This window comes from Homarus americanus, unplaced genomic scaffold (assembly GCF_018991925.1).
Source record: "Homarus americanus isolate GMGI-L3 unplaced genomic scaffold, GMGI_Hamer_2.0 scaffold39155, whole genome shotgun sequence".
Classification (NCBI taxonomy): domain Eukaryota; kingdom Metazoa; phylum Arthropoda; class Malacostraca; order Decapoda; family Nephropidae; genus Homarus; species Homarus americanus.
In genome coordinates this window covers 2,638,771-2,650,980 of record NW_024737042.1, presented here as the reverse complement: position 1 = coordinate 2,650,980, position 12,210 = coordinate 2,638,771, and the positions used below count along the sequence as shown (strand labels likewise).

Below are 12,210 nucleotides of genomic sequence, written 5' to 3'. Positions count from 1 at the left end.
GTATATGACTATGAAGTTCCTTCATCAATACACTAAAAGTCGAAACTTCTCTAGTTTAGAGCATAATGTTTTATCTGATATTTTTAAGAAAAATTCATTACATAAAGCAGTTTACTTTTCCATTCTCCTTCGATATCTAATTTCTTAATTACGATTAAGGAGGAGACTTTCCGAGAACAATAAAACCAGATTCCCTAAATGTTGACATATTGCTTACATTACCTGGATGTTGAATCTAAGGCTTGATCGAGCGTCACGCTTTTTGTTTTAGATAAATCAGATGCCCTTGATATTATCAATTTGTCACGCTCTATAGGTAATACATATATTGGAATGGGGTCCTGATGATCTGAAAGTTGTACTTACCCCAAAAAAATAATAACGTGAACCAGTATGTTAGAAAATGTGAAGGATTCGTTGTACCAGGAACCGTTGTCACTTGTTTCTATTAATAAGTAATGGTTGCCCATCGTGAAACGAGGATGGCCGATCCAAGGGCCACCTAGGCGTGAATTTGTTTTAGGTGTAGAAGCTGTCGCAAAGACAACAACCACACCCTAAATTAACGAGCTGCATGACCCAGTGTCAAGGAATAGTCCGAGAAGACGGGACAACTCGCCAACTGCACTGGTTAACCATTACCCCGGAACTTTATCCGCAAATCGATTAACATCCAGGTTCCCTTTTACTGCTGGGTAGACAGAGGCAAATGGCGTAAAGAAACTTGCCCATAGTTTCACCATACCCGGGATCGAACCCGGTTCCGCTCGCTTGCGAGGCGAGAATGCTGAACATTACACCACAGCTGGAAGGCGGAGGGATGTTTAAATATGTCTGGGGAATACCGAGACCTAAGAATTAATGTGAATTTCATCCTCCATTGCTTTTTAAACAATTAATCGGAAATGAAGTTACAAAACACTATTCAGTATAATCGATAAAAAAGGACAAGTTATAGTCAACATCACGGTCAAATTTCCACAAAAGTGAGTCACATCTGGATTTCAGTGCAAATATTGACCTTTGGTTGATGAAGAGTTCTTTGAACTAACGACAGACATGACCAAAATTAACTGGTAATTTAAGAAACTTAGCAACTAAGCATCACAAAGCACTCGACACTCGATCTTGTCATAGCATCTGTGTGTTACTCTCCGGCAGTTGCAGCAATCCATGGCCAATGCCTTCCTCACCTATGACGTAGAGACCTACCTCAATGATTCCCCGCCCAGTCTGCCGTTACTACGGCACCGACCACCAAAGTCTGACGGTACCTACTGTGTCGCCTACTACGTCCTCGCCCCACTCCCACTCCTCGCCACCGCCCTCTCTGCCATTCCTAAGACAGGTGGGCTATGGTATTCTCTTTGGACTTCGGTCATAAAAAATCCCGCCTAACCTAGCCTAGTCTGGCCTAATCTTACTTTGCCTAACCCATCATTGTTTAAATTTCACTTAACGTCTAAGGTTATCCTATCCACTAAAATTTATTTATTCTTAAGCAATCCTAGCCGTCTCTAATCTGTGTGCTAATCTACCCAAATCTTGCCCAGCCTAATATGTCGTGCAGTGTTGTGAGGTTTATAGGTATACCAGTATTACTGTTCGTCCCCGAAGACTACTATTGACTTTTGAGAGGCTAGCTTCCTATTTTTTTTGTTTGTTTTTACACTTTAATGAGTTAATTGCGTCTCCTCTTCCTCTCCCGGGCATGAACAGACTGGTTCCCCGGGGCCACCAGGTACTTCGTCTGCTGTACTGGGAGCAGCAGCAGCCTGGCCATCAACACCCTGGAGGAGGAACCCTCTATCCTGGCCTCTTACAACACCCTCTACGTCACGCACAACTCCTACCACGACCCCCAGGACAACAGGTCGTGGTCACTCCACCTCCTCTGTACGTAGTCTGTCTTCCTTCCTACCAACTGTCTTTTTCTTTTATTGCCTTTTTCCCCCTGAATGATAAATATTGTTAAAATGATTTACCAGTTCTGCACGCTAGGATTATCAAGGCTCGTATTTGAATCGCTAATCCTGCTTAGTAGAAAAGTACCTCTGATGAATAATTAAACTGTATATCACCTGTGTTACTTAAATGTTATTTATATATCTGTATGTGTATCTGTCTATATACCTTTATGACTGTTAGTATTTGTTTATCTATTATTCACCAATAAGTCAACCGCTTTAAAACGTCAAGTAGAAAAGTTTAACACAGTGTACTAGAAAACCCATGATGACGTAATCATTACAGCCAACTGCCCGTTCTGTCGGTCTGGGGAGCCAGAGGTCATCCTGCGGAACAAGTGGAGTCCCTGGCGCGGCCTCCAACACCACACTGACCTCTTCCCTGACCTCTTCAGCGACTGTAACGGCCACGTCTTCAGGTGGGTGCTGAGGGTTCCCAGTTATAATTGGTCCAGATCTTAATGCGTCCCAGTTGTAAGGATCCAGCCCTAATGTTCACTTAAGGTAGTCTCGGGCCTGTCAGGGCTGCGGGACCCATTTGACCTGCGACCGATACTGGGGTGGACGTGCCCTGTGTTGACCTGATGGACATTGCTGGCTGACAACACAGTTCCTGATATAATTTTTTTTCTACTCGATCGTGCTGGTAATAAAAGCCTTTTTCATATATCAAGTCATCACTGGGAAGTAGACTGGTAGAGCGTAACATACAGATCACCAGGTGAGGCTTACGGCGTACTCTGTGACTATTTGAGTTGAGAAGTCTTCTTTTATAACACTGTTTTGCATAAAGACCGTGAAAATATGGGGATAAAACAGGTATTATAGACGATGCAGAAAAAAGGTAATCCACAAGTAGACTACAAGTAAAATATTTACAAAATCACAATAACTTCAGCATAATAATACTGATGGAAATTAAAATAGTGTTATTAATAATAATTATAATATCAATGACAATAAGAGTAATATTTCTTTCCAGCGTCATGAAAGGTCTGGGTTAGTAATCATGATAATGGATAATGATATCTTTTCGCAATAAGACAAAGTTGACAGTAATAGTGTCTTTCTACCCGAAGATAGTGAATGATAGTGTGCCTCGGAATAATGCAGCTGATGATGGTGATAGTGAAATTGTCTCCTCACAACAATACACTTGGTGATGGTCTTCATTCATAACAAAGAAGATCTGATGGTGAAGGTGTAACTCTTATTAATGCAAGGGATGATAGTGTACAATAAGGCAGAGAATGAAGATGATAATGAGTATATCTCCCTCACAGGGCCGTCACACTGAACTTTCCTCCCTTCAGCCACTACTCGTCAGGCAACTCAACACACCCACTAGCAATGGAGGACTGCCTGGACAAGCGTATCGTTGACTCTGTCGCTCAGGTTCACAACTTCACCTATGAGGTCAGTGGTTCGCCTTTCTACTTCCCAAGATATTGATTTCTTGCAAGTACAGAGACAAGACAAGACACACATAAAGGTATGGGCACACTACTGCTACTACTATTTTGCTGTCACTTGGAATCGAGTATGAAGATCATTCAGCTACGATACAATGGTATGAGTTATTAAGGATGTCGCCAACGTTGGTGAGTTCTGAGGCGACTAAAGAGGCCGATACGGGACCGACAGGGTCGTTCATAGATGTTGCACATGTGGGGGGCTACATCTATTGCGGGAGGGGAGGCCCACAGCAGCGTCTTTCCGGCGTTGGCTCTTGTTATACAGTCGGGCTAACTCGATAGTATTGACACACACACACACACACACGATAGTCTAACCATTTATTCCTGAGTGCACAAGAGCTGCGTACAACGAGATAACCAAAGCCTTCACTCCAATATAGAGAGTTGAATCCGAGACTCTCCTCTTGGGGAGGATAAACTCTGTCAGCTGAGCTACAGTCACAAAAATAGGCGAGGACGAGACAGAGGCCGCTTCCACACCTTGACCTCCTCCGCTTTTAAATGCATTGTGTAACACTAGGCTCACCCTGTACCTCTATAACGGAGTCTGTGGTTTGGCTAGATGGCCGAGCTCGTAGTTCTTGCAGACACACATTCAATCCTAGATGAATCTCGGCCATATAAAAGTAATGTCCTCAAAACTAAAGTGTCGCTTGTTTGAGTTTAGGACGCACCACATTATTCTATAGCTCGTCCATCTTCTGACTATAAGTTTATATCATCACGACTTGTCCCTCGAATTCTTAATCCAGAAGGTTATTGAGACATTAACAAGAGCTTTTTAATAATTTTTGCGAGAAACTTACTGACCTAATTAATTTTGGTGATACTGAAAGTTACCATAAAATGTTTAATTCTTCTCTGGTATTTCCTTCGACAGTATCAGTGTATCACCTGCTTTACATATGTCATGTACATTGTCGTCTCAAGTATAAACTACTACAATACTTTAATGCTTATAAAGAATTATTTTTCATTAGATTAGAAATAAAGATAAGCGGCACAGCTGAGCACAGACGACCATGGCTTTTAGTTTCCTTGCTTCAGTGATGGATGCGATGCTTAACCTTAATTGTGCTTAAAGTTAGTCTAAATCACAGGCAGCTGATTCAGTAGTTGTGCGAGCCAGCTTATGGGTTGTGTGGGTACCATCTGTCTTCACTGGTAGTGTTTTGGACAGGTTTACGAGCCAGCTGATGGACTGTGGGGCTACCAGGTGGACAACGGCAGCTTCACGGGGGTGTTGGGCGAGGTAGAACGTAATATAAAAGATTTCTCCCTCGACCTCTCTGTGACAGCCGAACGGGAGGTTGTGATCGACTTTACCGTTGGTTACCATTGGGAACCTCTTACCTTCGTCACCAGTAAACCTCAGGTGAGTCTAGGGTCACTCCGTCGTCGTCATCTTTATTAACTCACTGCTGGATGAAGTCTTCTGTAATAGTTCAATATCTTTACCTTCTTCACCAGCCTGTATCCGTCCGCTGCAGGATAAGTCTCCCTCATAAGCTTTCACAGTTTTCTGTTTGTTTTCTGCTCGCTGGTTGCATCCAAACTTCCTACAATCTATCCGTCTTTGGCCGTGAGACTTTTTCTTGATTTAGACAAACAAAAAAAAGTTGACTCCTAATGTTAAATCTCTAATAGTATCAAGAAGCCATTGAACTGTGACCAACTGACCTGCTGAAATAGATGATATAAAACGTTAAGCAATGGTTCATAATATGTCATATGGTTATATGAATTATTCCAAATGATAGAGAGATTATAATATTGAGATATATTGTGAAGTGACTTATAAGATCCAAAGTTTATATTAAATGAAGTTAACATTGCCTTGTTGGTAGCCGCTTCCGCAATGGTTGGCTCTGGTGCGTCCCTACCAGGCGTATGCGTGGCTCTCCTTCCTGCTGTTGTTGGCAGCTGCTGGACCTACCTACTGGCTCCTGCAGAAGCTCTCCGGCAGCTCTCATTCTTTTTTAGGATCCATCCTCCATATGTATGGCGCCATGCTCACACAGGTCTGTGTATATATTCACATCATTGATGTGGGTGTATGTATTGTACGTTTTGGCATACCGTACATGTCCTTAACTTTGCAGTATTTTGTTATTGGGTATGTTTGTATGTCTTGTAGATGAAAAAAAATATTTTTTAAGCATCAGAAGTACAAAAAGAGATCTTTTAGTTTGCTTAAGGGCGTCGTACACCCATAAAATGTCGACCACCCAGGTGTGAGTGGGTTTCTAACTTCACAGTTGTGTAGTGAAGTCTACCACACTGCCGATCTGTGTACTGAAATATTTTTCAGTCTTCAGTGTGATGTAACTTCACTGCCCTTAATGGCTTACTTTAACGTCTATAGAATGAAATTTGATTAACGAATTACTAAGAAAATAAAGTGTTCTTCCCAGGAAGCTACATGAATACGAGGTTGTTAAGAAATATCAAAACACAGACTACAGAGGATATATAAGTCACACAAAGCATTTGCTAGAGAGCGATCTGACTTTAGATGGGATTAAAGTGGTACTGCAGGATTTTAAGTTGTGTTATTGCAGTCAAAGAGATTCATTTAATTTCTTCGCGTAGCTCTTGATGCTACGAATTATGGTTTGATTCTCTTTGTGGACATTCTTGAATTTTATTTCACCAAATTAACTTGATTTCATGTACAGGGTCGACGATGGCCGTCCAGTTCGGCAGTGCGGGTGTTCTCTGCCTCGTGGCTTTTCTTCTGCCTGGTGGTGACGGTGTCTTACGTGGGCAACCTGACAGCCTTCCTCACGGTGCCGGCCCTTTCCCCGACCGTCGACAGCTTGGAAGAGCTCGTAGACTCCAACTTTGTGTGGGGCATTAATGACTTTGGCGCTGCTGACTACCAGCTCTTTAAGACCAGCAAGGTATGAGTTAAAAAAATAATACAAGACTAATAATAATGCTTGGGTTTCAGAGTTAGGTAGTACATAATATATTCCGGCACTAGTGGGCTCCTCTCCTTCTGGCCCTGCAGTAGCTCTAATGGGATCCAGGACTTCTGACCCTTAGTCATAATGAGATCCAATCCTAAGGATTAGGCTGGGTTGAATCCTATTACGATTCGGGCTTATTACTACTGGGGCTAATTCAATCGTCAACCCTGGTCTTCGCCACAGGTGCCACTCTACCAGGAGATCTTCCGGGGGCTGACCTTCTGCCCGTCGCTGGTGGAGTGTGTCCAACAGGCCCTGGACGAACGATTTGCTTTCATCTCCTTCCAGACTTACCTGCGGGACGCCATCGCCATGCACTTCATTGACAAGAGCGGAGACACACAAGTGTACCTGGCCAAAGAGAGCTTCTTCCCAGCTGACACCGCCTACGCTATGCAAAAGGGGTCGCCCATGAAGGTAGGTTCAGAATAAATGTAGGGAACCAGTGATAATGTAAATCATAAAATATAAAAGGTGATAAAGGTAAAGACAACTACAATAATAATAATAATAATAATAATAATAATAATAATAATAATAATAATAATAATGAAAGCTCTAGTCAGTTACAAACATTTCATAACGATGTTTTGATTTTTGTAACCTTAGTACAACTACTGACATTATCGCCTCGTCTTGTCAAATTGATTCTTCCACAAAGAGTGTTTAGAGTCTCGGTGGAAAAGGTTATTTGTATCTAAAATGTCTATATAAGAAACAATTTACTTAGTTGTGTAGACGAGTCGATGACAACGTTTCTTCCTTCATCATTAATAGCCAAAAGGACGAAATATGATAATACTGTGTTTCTGCGTGGGTAAACCCTTAAAGAATACTGTACCATTGAATAGTTTTAGTCTTAAACACCAAGTGAAGAAGCGCTGGATAGTGATCATTTGTCAAGCTCAATATTGAGGGGCCTAGAGGCGTTTACTCTTGTAATAGAAATTTACCAGCCCGTTTCTTGGCTTTTCCCCTGGTTAAGAACATAGAGGAAGGAATTAACACGTTACAAAAGTTGCCATTATATTTTTGAAAGTTAGATTTTATCTTTCACTGGAGTATTACATTTTGTGATTCACGTGAATTGTGTATTCACAGCGGGTTTTCGATGGCATCTTGAAGCGGCTGCTGGGTGGAGGATTCGTCTCCAAGTGGATGTCTACGCTGATCGAGGAGCACACGCTGGCCACCCGCAGGAAGGCCGCGGTAAGTAGGGGCACACTAAGGGGTACAGGGTTTGTGTGAGGGGGTTGAAGGGTCAAGTTAGGGTAGGTTTGTGTAGCTACGGGGCCACAGTACGCGTATGTTGGGATTCATTGTATTGAGGACAGGTGTGAGGCAACAGGTTGTGAAGCATAACATAATCATAAGGCAGAGATATGCAAGTCATTAACACAGGTGTAACATTCTCACCTGTGTTATTTCTGGGGCCGCGGGCAGGCAGCTTCAGCGTTGTCAGGGGAGACGGAGGCAGTGTTGGAGGGGAATCAACTGAGCCTCACCTTGCATCACCTGCAGGGAGTCTTCTACATCTACGCCGTGGGTCTACTTCTCTCTGCTCTCACCTTCACCTGTGAGCTGATCCTCTTTGGCCTGCACAACGGCGGCAACAAGGGCTGAGGCCATGAACCAATCCTGAAAGATGAGATCACTTCTTTCCAGTTTACTAACCCGTGGCAGGAGGTTGTTTTTGTAACTTCTACTGAGAATAGATGTACCCTTACTTTTAGTGATTTGGCTTTGGAATTTAAGATGGTGTATTCATAAGCCAGGGTATTAAAAAAAATCATTTTCTTATTGAGCGTTTAGAGTTGGCAAACTGGTGGATATAATTGTATGTGTATTCCATACATTTGTATATTTTTTAAGGAATTCTCAGCGTGCTAAAGCTTTGCTTTTTCCTGCATCTCTGTGTTCAGTAGTGATTATCATAGTGACCAAGGTAATGACGAGTTATTCTTTAGAACGTTCGTCACCAGGTCACTTTAAGGCGGCGACACACTGGGCACTTTCCTCCCAACATGTTTGGCAAACACGGTCCGACCAGCTAAACAAAGAGACGTTTTGTGTCACACTGGGATGTTTTGTTGGCTCGTCTGCCCAACGCAACAAAAACAACAAAAAAGCCTCGAGACGAGGTTCACCGTTACTACAGTTGAGGCCTTGCAGGATTATGTTATAGTTCTTCAATTGCTGAAGATAATGGGTGCGTCGTGAAGTTTCTTTAAAAGCGGTGGCGGCTGGCGGGTCAAAGAAGACCCTGAGTAATGATTTAATAATGCTGAAGAAGTTTTAAAGTAACGAATATATAGAAATATGTCTCCGCCTAGGTGTTGTATTTTAAACATTATTATTGTTTCATGATTTATTTCCATTTTACTTGAAATTATATAAAGTTCATCTGAGCACTAATCTGGCCAGCAAAGATCCCTGCCAACAGTTGTTCATTTCTCGCAACTGCAGAAATCCTGTAGCTTGGTGGGCCGTCAGGCCAACGACCAGCAAAACGGGCAACGTATTTAGAGGAAAGTGCCCAGTGTACCACCGCCTTTACTGTCACTCACAATATTGGCACTTTCATCATATTGGCTCTCATCATACTGGCACCCACACTCTACTGACGCTCACCATACTGGCACTCTCACCATCTCCACGCCTTCTTCACTCCATCACTACACTCATCTGCCTCTCTTAAATGCCGTACAGTAGGAGTTCATTCCACACACCTTCTCACATAATACTTCATCACCTCCTTACAAGCTACACACCCAGCCGTACATAGTTCTCTCTTGACTCACTGAACACGCAGGTTCCTAAATCCCCCCCCCCCAAAAAAAAAGGAATGGGGATAATACCAGTAGGGAAGAGACGAAGAAGAGCAACAAGGAGCAGCTTTTGCAGTAACATTATACAAAGACAGAAGTAAGTTTCTCTGCTCACTTGGTTTCACTGCTGTTCTTCTATTCCACATATTCACTTTTAAACGGAGTTGTGGTATTTATGACATGAGCTGTTATTTATTACTTTTATTTTTGAAAGATCAGGTGACAGAAGTAAACACCGACACGAGTAGCCTCAAGAATAATGAAAAAGAAAGTCTGTTTGTCGGTGTGTGTATTGTTGCGTGAACTACAGTATTGCATTGTAATCGGTAACTTCAAATGAGAACTGGTGATGGTGATGACGTCTCAGCTCGGTGAGGATGTCTCAGCATTTGGGGATGACGTCACAGCAGTTATTGATGGAGTCACTGCAGTTGGTGATGACGTCACAGCCGTTGTTGATGACATCACATCCATTGGTGACGACGTTTTAGCTGTTGGAGATGACGTCACAGCATTTGGTGATGACATCACAGCAGTTGGATTTTTTTTTAATTGTTGGAAATTTTCTAGTTTTATTTTATTTTATTTATTTATTTATTTTCTTTGGGGGAACTTTTCCCTTTCCTCCTCCCTCCCCCAACTTTATCCATCTCCCTTTCCTTTCATCCTTACTTTCCCTCTCCGTCACTCCTCACCCCTATCTCTCTTTCTCCCTCATACTATCCACCTTCTCCTCTCATACGCCTTCCCTACACAACTGAACTGTTATGTTAGTATCAACCCAAATGCTCACCTGCTACCCAGCACAACAGTCAAATTCTTTAGGACCAAATCCAAAAATCATATAAATCTTATAGAATTTTAAGTAAAATTAAGTCACTCTATATAGAGGTTCTGTAACATTATGTAAAGCATGTTTAGTTATAAGAAAATCTATCTCAAAGACTTAGAAGTAAGTAGATCATGGTTAATAAAATTGGGGAAATTGCCATAATTTGTAGTATGATTCTACTCCCTCAGTGTTTTAGTGTCGTCTCGAGGGAGAGTTCCAACATAACCTTATTGTTTACACAGTATCCTAGTGTATGTAGTCTAAACAATACGTACAGTTAACATCATCAAAACTGTTACAAGTGTTGGGTTAAATGTGAAAATTAAAGACAAATTCAAAAGGATAATGTTCAGCACCCATGGTGAATTATAAAAAGAAAAAGTTGTATATATATATATATATATATATATATATATATATATATATATATATATATATATATACTCTGAAGGAAGTGTGTGTGTGCACAGGATGGTGTAATGCGTCTAGTGTGGCAGCATTATGTTAGTGTTAAGGTACAAGCACTGCTTGCTCCCTCTCACTTTCAGCTACCGCCGGTGGCTTGCCCTCGTGGTGAACAGGGAAGCAACTTGCACTAGTCTTCGTCTGCTAGTACTCAGCCTCTTCACCATCGAGACTCCTGCTGTGCCTCCTCATGACAACACACGGTAATGGGTGCCTCGTGGGGCCAGGCAAGGCCAGCAGGGGATCTCAGAGCAGCAGCGGTCTCAGAGGGACAGCACATAGGCCCACGGGCATGTGGACACATCGTGGTTCCTATCAACCATTGCCCCGCTGACTTGAGGATTAACTTGGTAGGTATAAGGCTACTGGAGTAAACCCCGAACGAAAATCTGTGGTGTAGCCCCGCATCAGGCAGACATGCTTACAGAGCTCTAACAAGACCTCGATGGAGGTATAGACAGAAGAGGTGACAAACATGGGAACCCAACGATTACACCGGCGGATGAAGGCAATGCATGATGGACAGGCTACTAAGGCGAAACCCAAGAAACTGGGCTATCAGCAGTCCATTGCAACTCTCTCTCTCTCTCTCCCCAGTCGTTGCAACACTTGCACCACTGGATCAGGAAAAGGGAGAGCTAAGATGTGTGGTTGCAACCTGCACTTCTGCCTCAGCACATAAATCAACTCATGCATAGCCATCATCCAGTTCATCATATTTATCATCATCATCAACACCCTTATACTCCCAAAAGTCCTTTGGCGACAGACGAGTGGCGACGGGGACAGGCAGAGATGACTGCCGGGAGTCTCTAGTCACAACTCTGCACACGGGCGGCATAGATAAGATGGTCGTTTATTCTCTGGGATCTAGGCAACAGTGCAATCCAGTCCTGTCTGTGCGACTGAGCAACCCTCTCGAGGACCCACTCTGCTCATCCCGCACGGGGAGGGGGCTAGAAAAGGTGCCCTAAACATGGCCTGCCTAAAGAACAAACCTGACTAGGCAACTGCACCCAGTAAGGTCATCCTTATGTGGTCGAAAACACAATTATAATCACAAATCAAAACAAAAACGAACTATACAACCTCTTATGGTTGCTGCATGGAATGTCAGGACCCTTCTGGATACTGGCACAAATGAGTGTCCTGAAAGAAGAACTGCCCTTGTGGCAAATGTGTTGGCTAGGTATAACATCGACATAGCAGCCATTAGTTTGGAAGGGTAAGCATGCTGTGGAGAGAAACCTCATTTATGGAGTTGGGTTTGCTATCCGCCAATGCATCGTATATAGGCTAACTGAAATGCCTATTGGGAACTACGAGCGCCTCATGACACTCAGAGTGACACTGAATCACTCACGTCATGCCTTCTTCGTCAGTGAATACACTCCAATACTGGATGCAGAGGATGACATCAAGGAGGCCTTTTATTCTGACCTTGACAGAGTGTTAACCTCTATCCCCAGAGAAGATAAGGTTGTGCTCCGAGGTGTCTTCAATGCCAGAGTTGGAGGAGATGCTGACAATTGGCAACGAATCATAGAGATAAATGCACTAGGCAAGTATAATCCCAATGGGCTACTCCTCCTCAGCAAGTGTGCTAAACACAACCTCACTATCACCAATACCTTGTTTAGGCAAACCGTCAAGTTCAAGGCTTCGTGG

At 42.9% G+C, this 12,210-nt stretch overlaps 1 protein-coding gene across 1 annotated transcript; it reads left to right on the top strand.

Moving 5' to 3' along the window:
* The first annotated feature begins 1,166 nt into the window (after positions 1 to 1,166).
* LOC121872580 (glutamate receptor-like) lies at positions 1,167 to 9,844 on the top strand. The gene is made up of 10 exons (XM_042375412.1): positions 1,167 to 1,348; positions 1,720 to 1,896; positions 2,254 to 2,386; positions 3,251 to 3,383; positions 4,626 to 4,820; positions 5,293 to 5,466; positions 6,124 to 6,348; positions 6,601 to 6,834; positions 7,519 to 7,626; positions 7,861 to 9,844. The coding sequence occupies exons 1-10, from the start codon at positions 1,174 to 1,176 to the stop codon at positions 8,038 to 8,040; spliced, it is 1,734 nt and encodes a 577-aa protein (XP_042231346.1). The 5' UTR covers positions 1,167 to 1,173; the 3' UTR covers positions 8,041 to 9,844.
* The last annotated feature ends 2,366 nt before the right edge of the window (positions 9,845 to 12,210 follow it).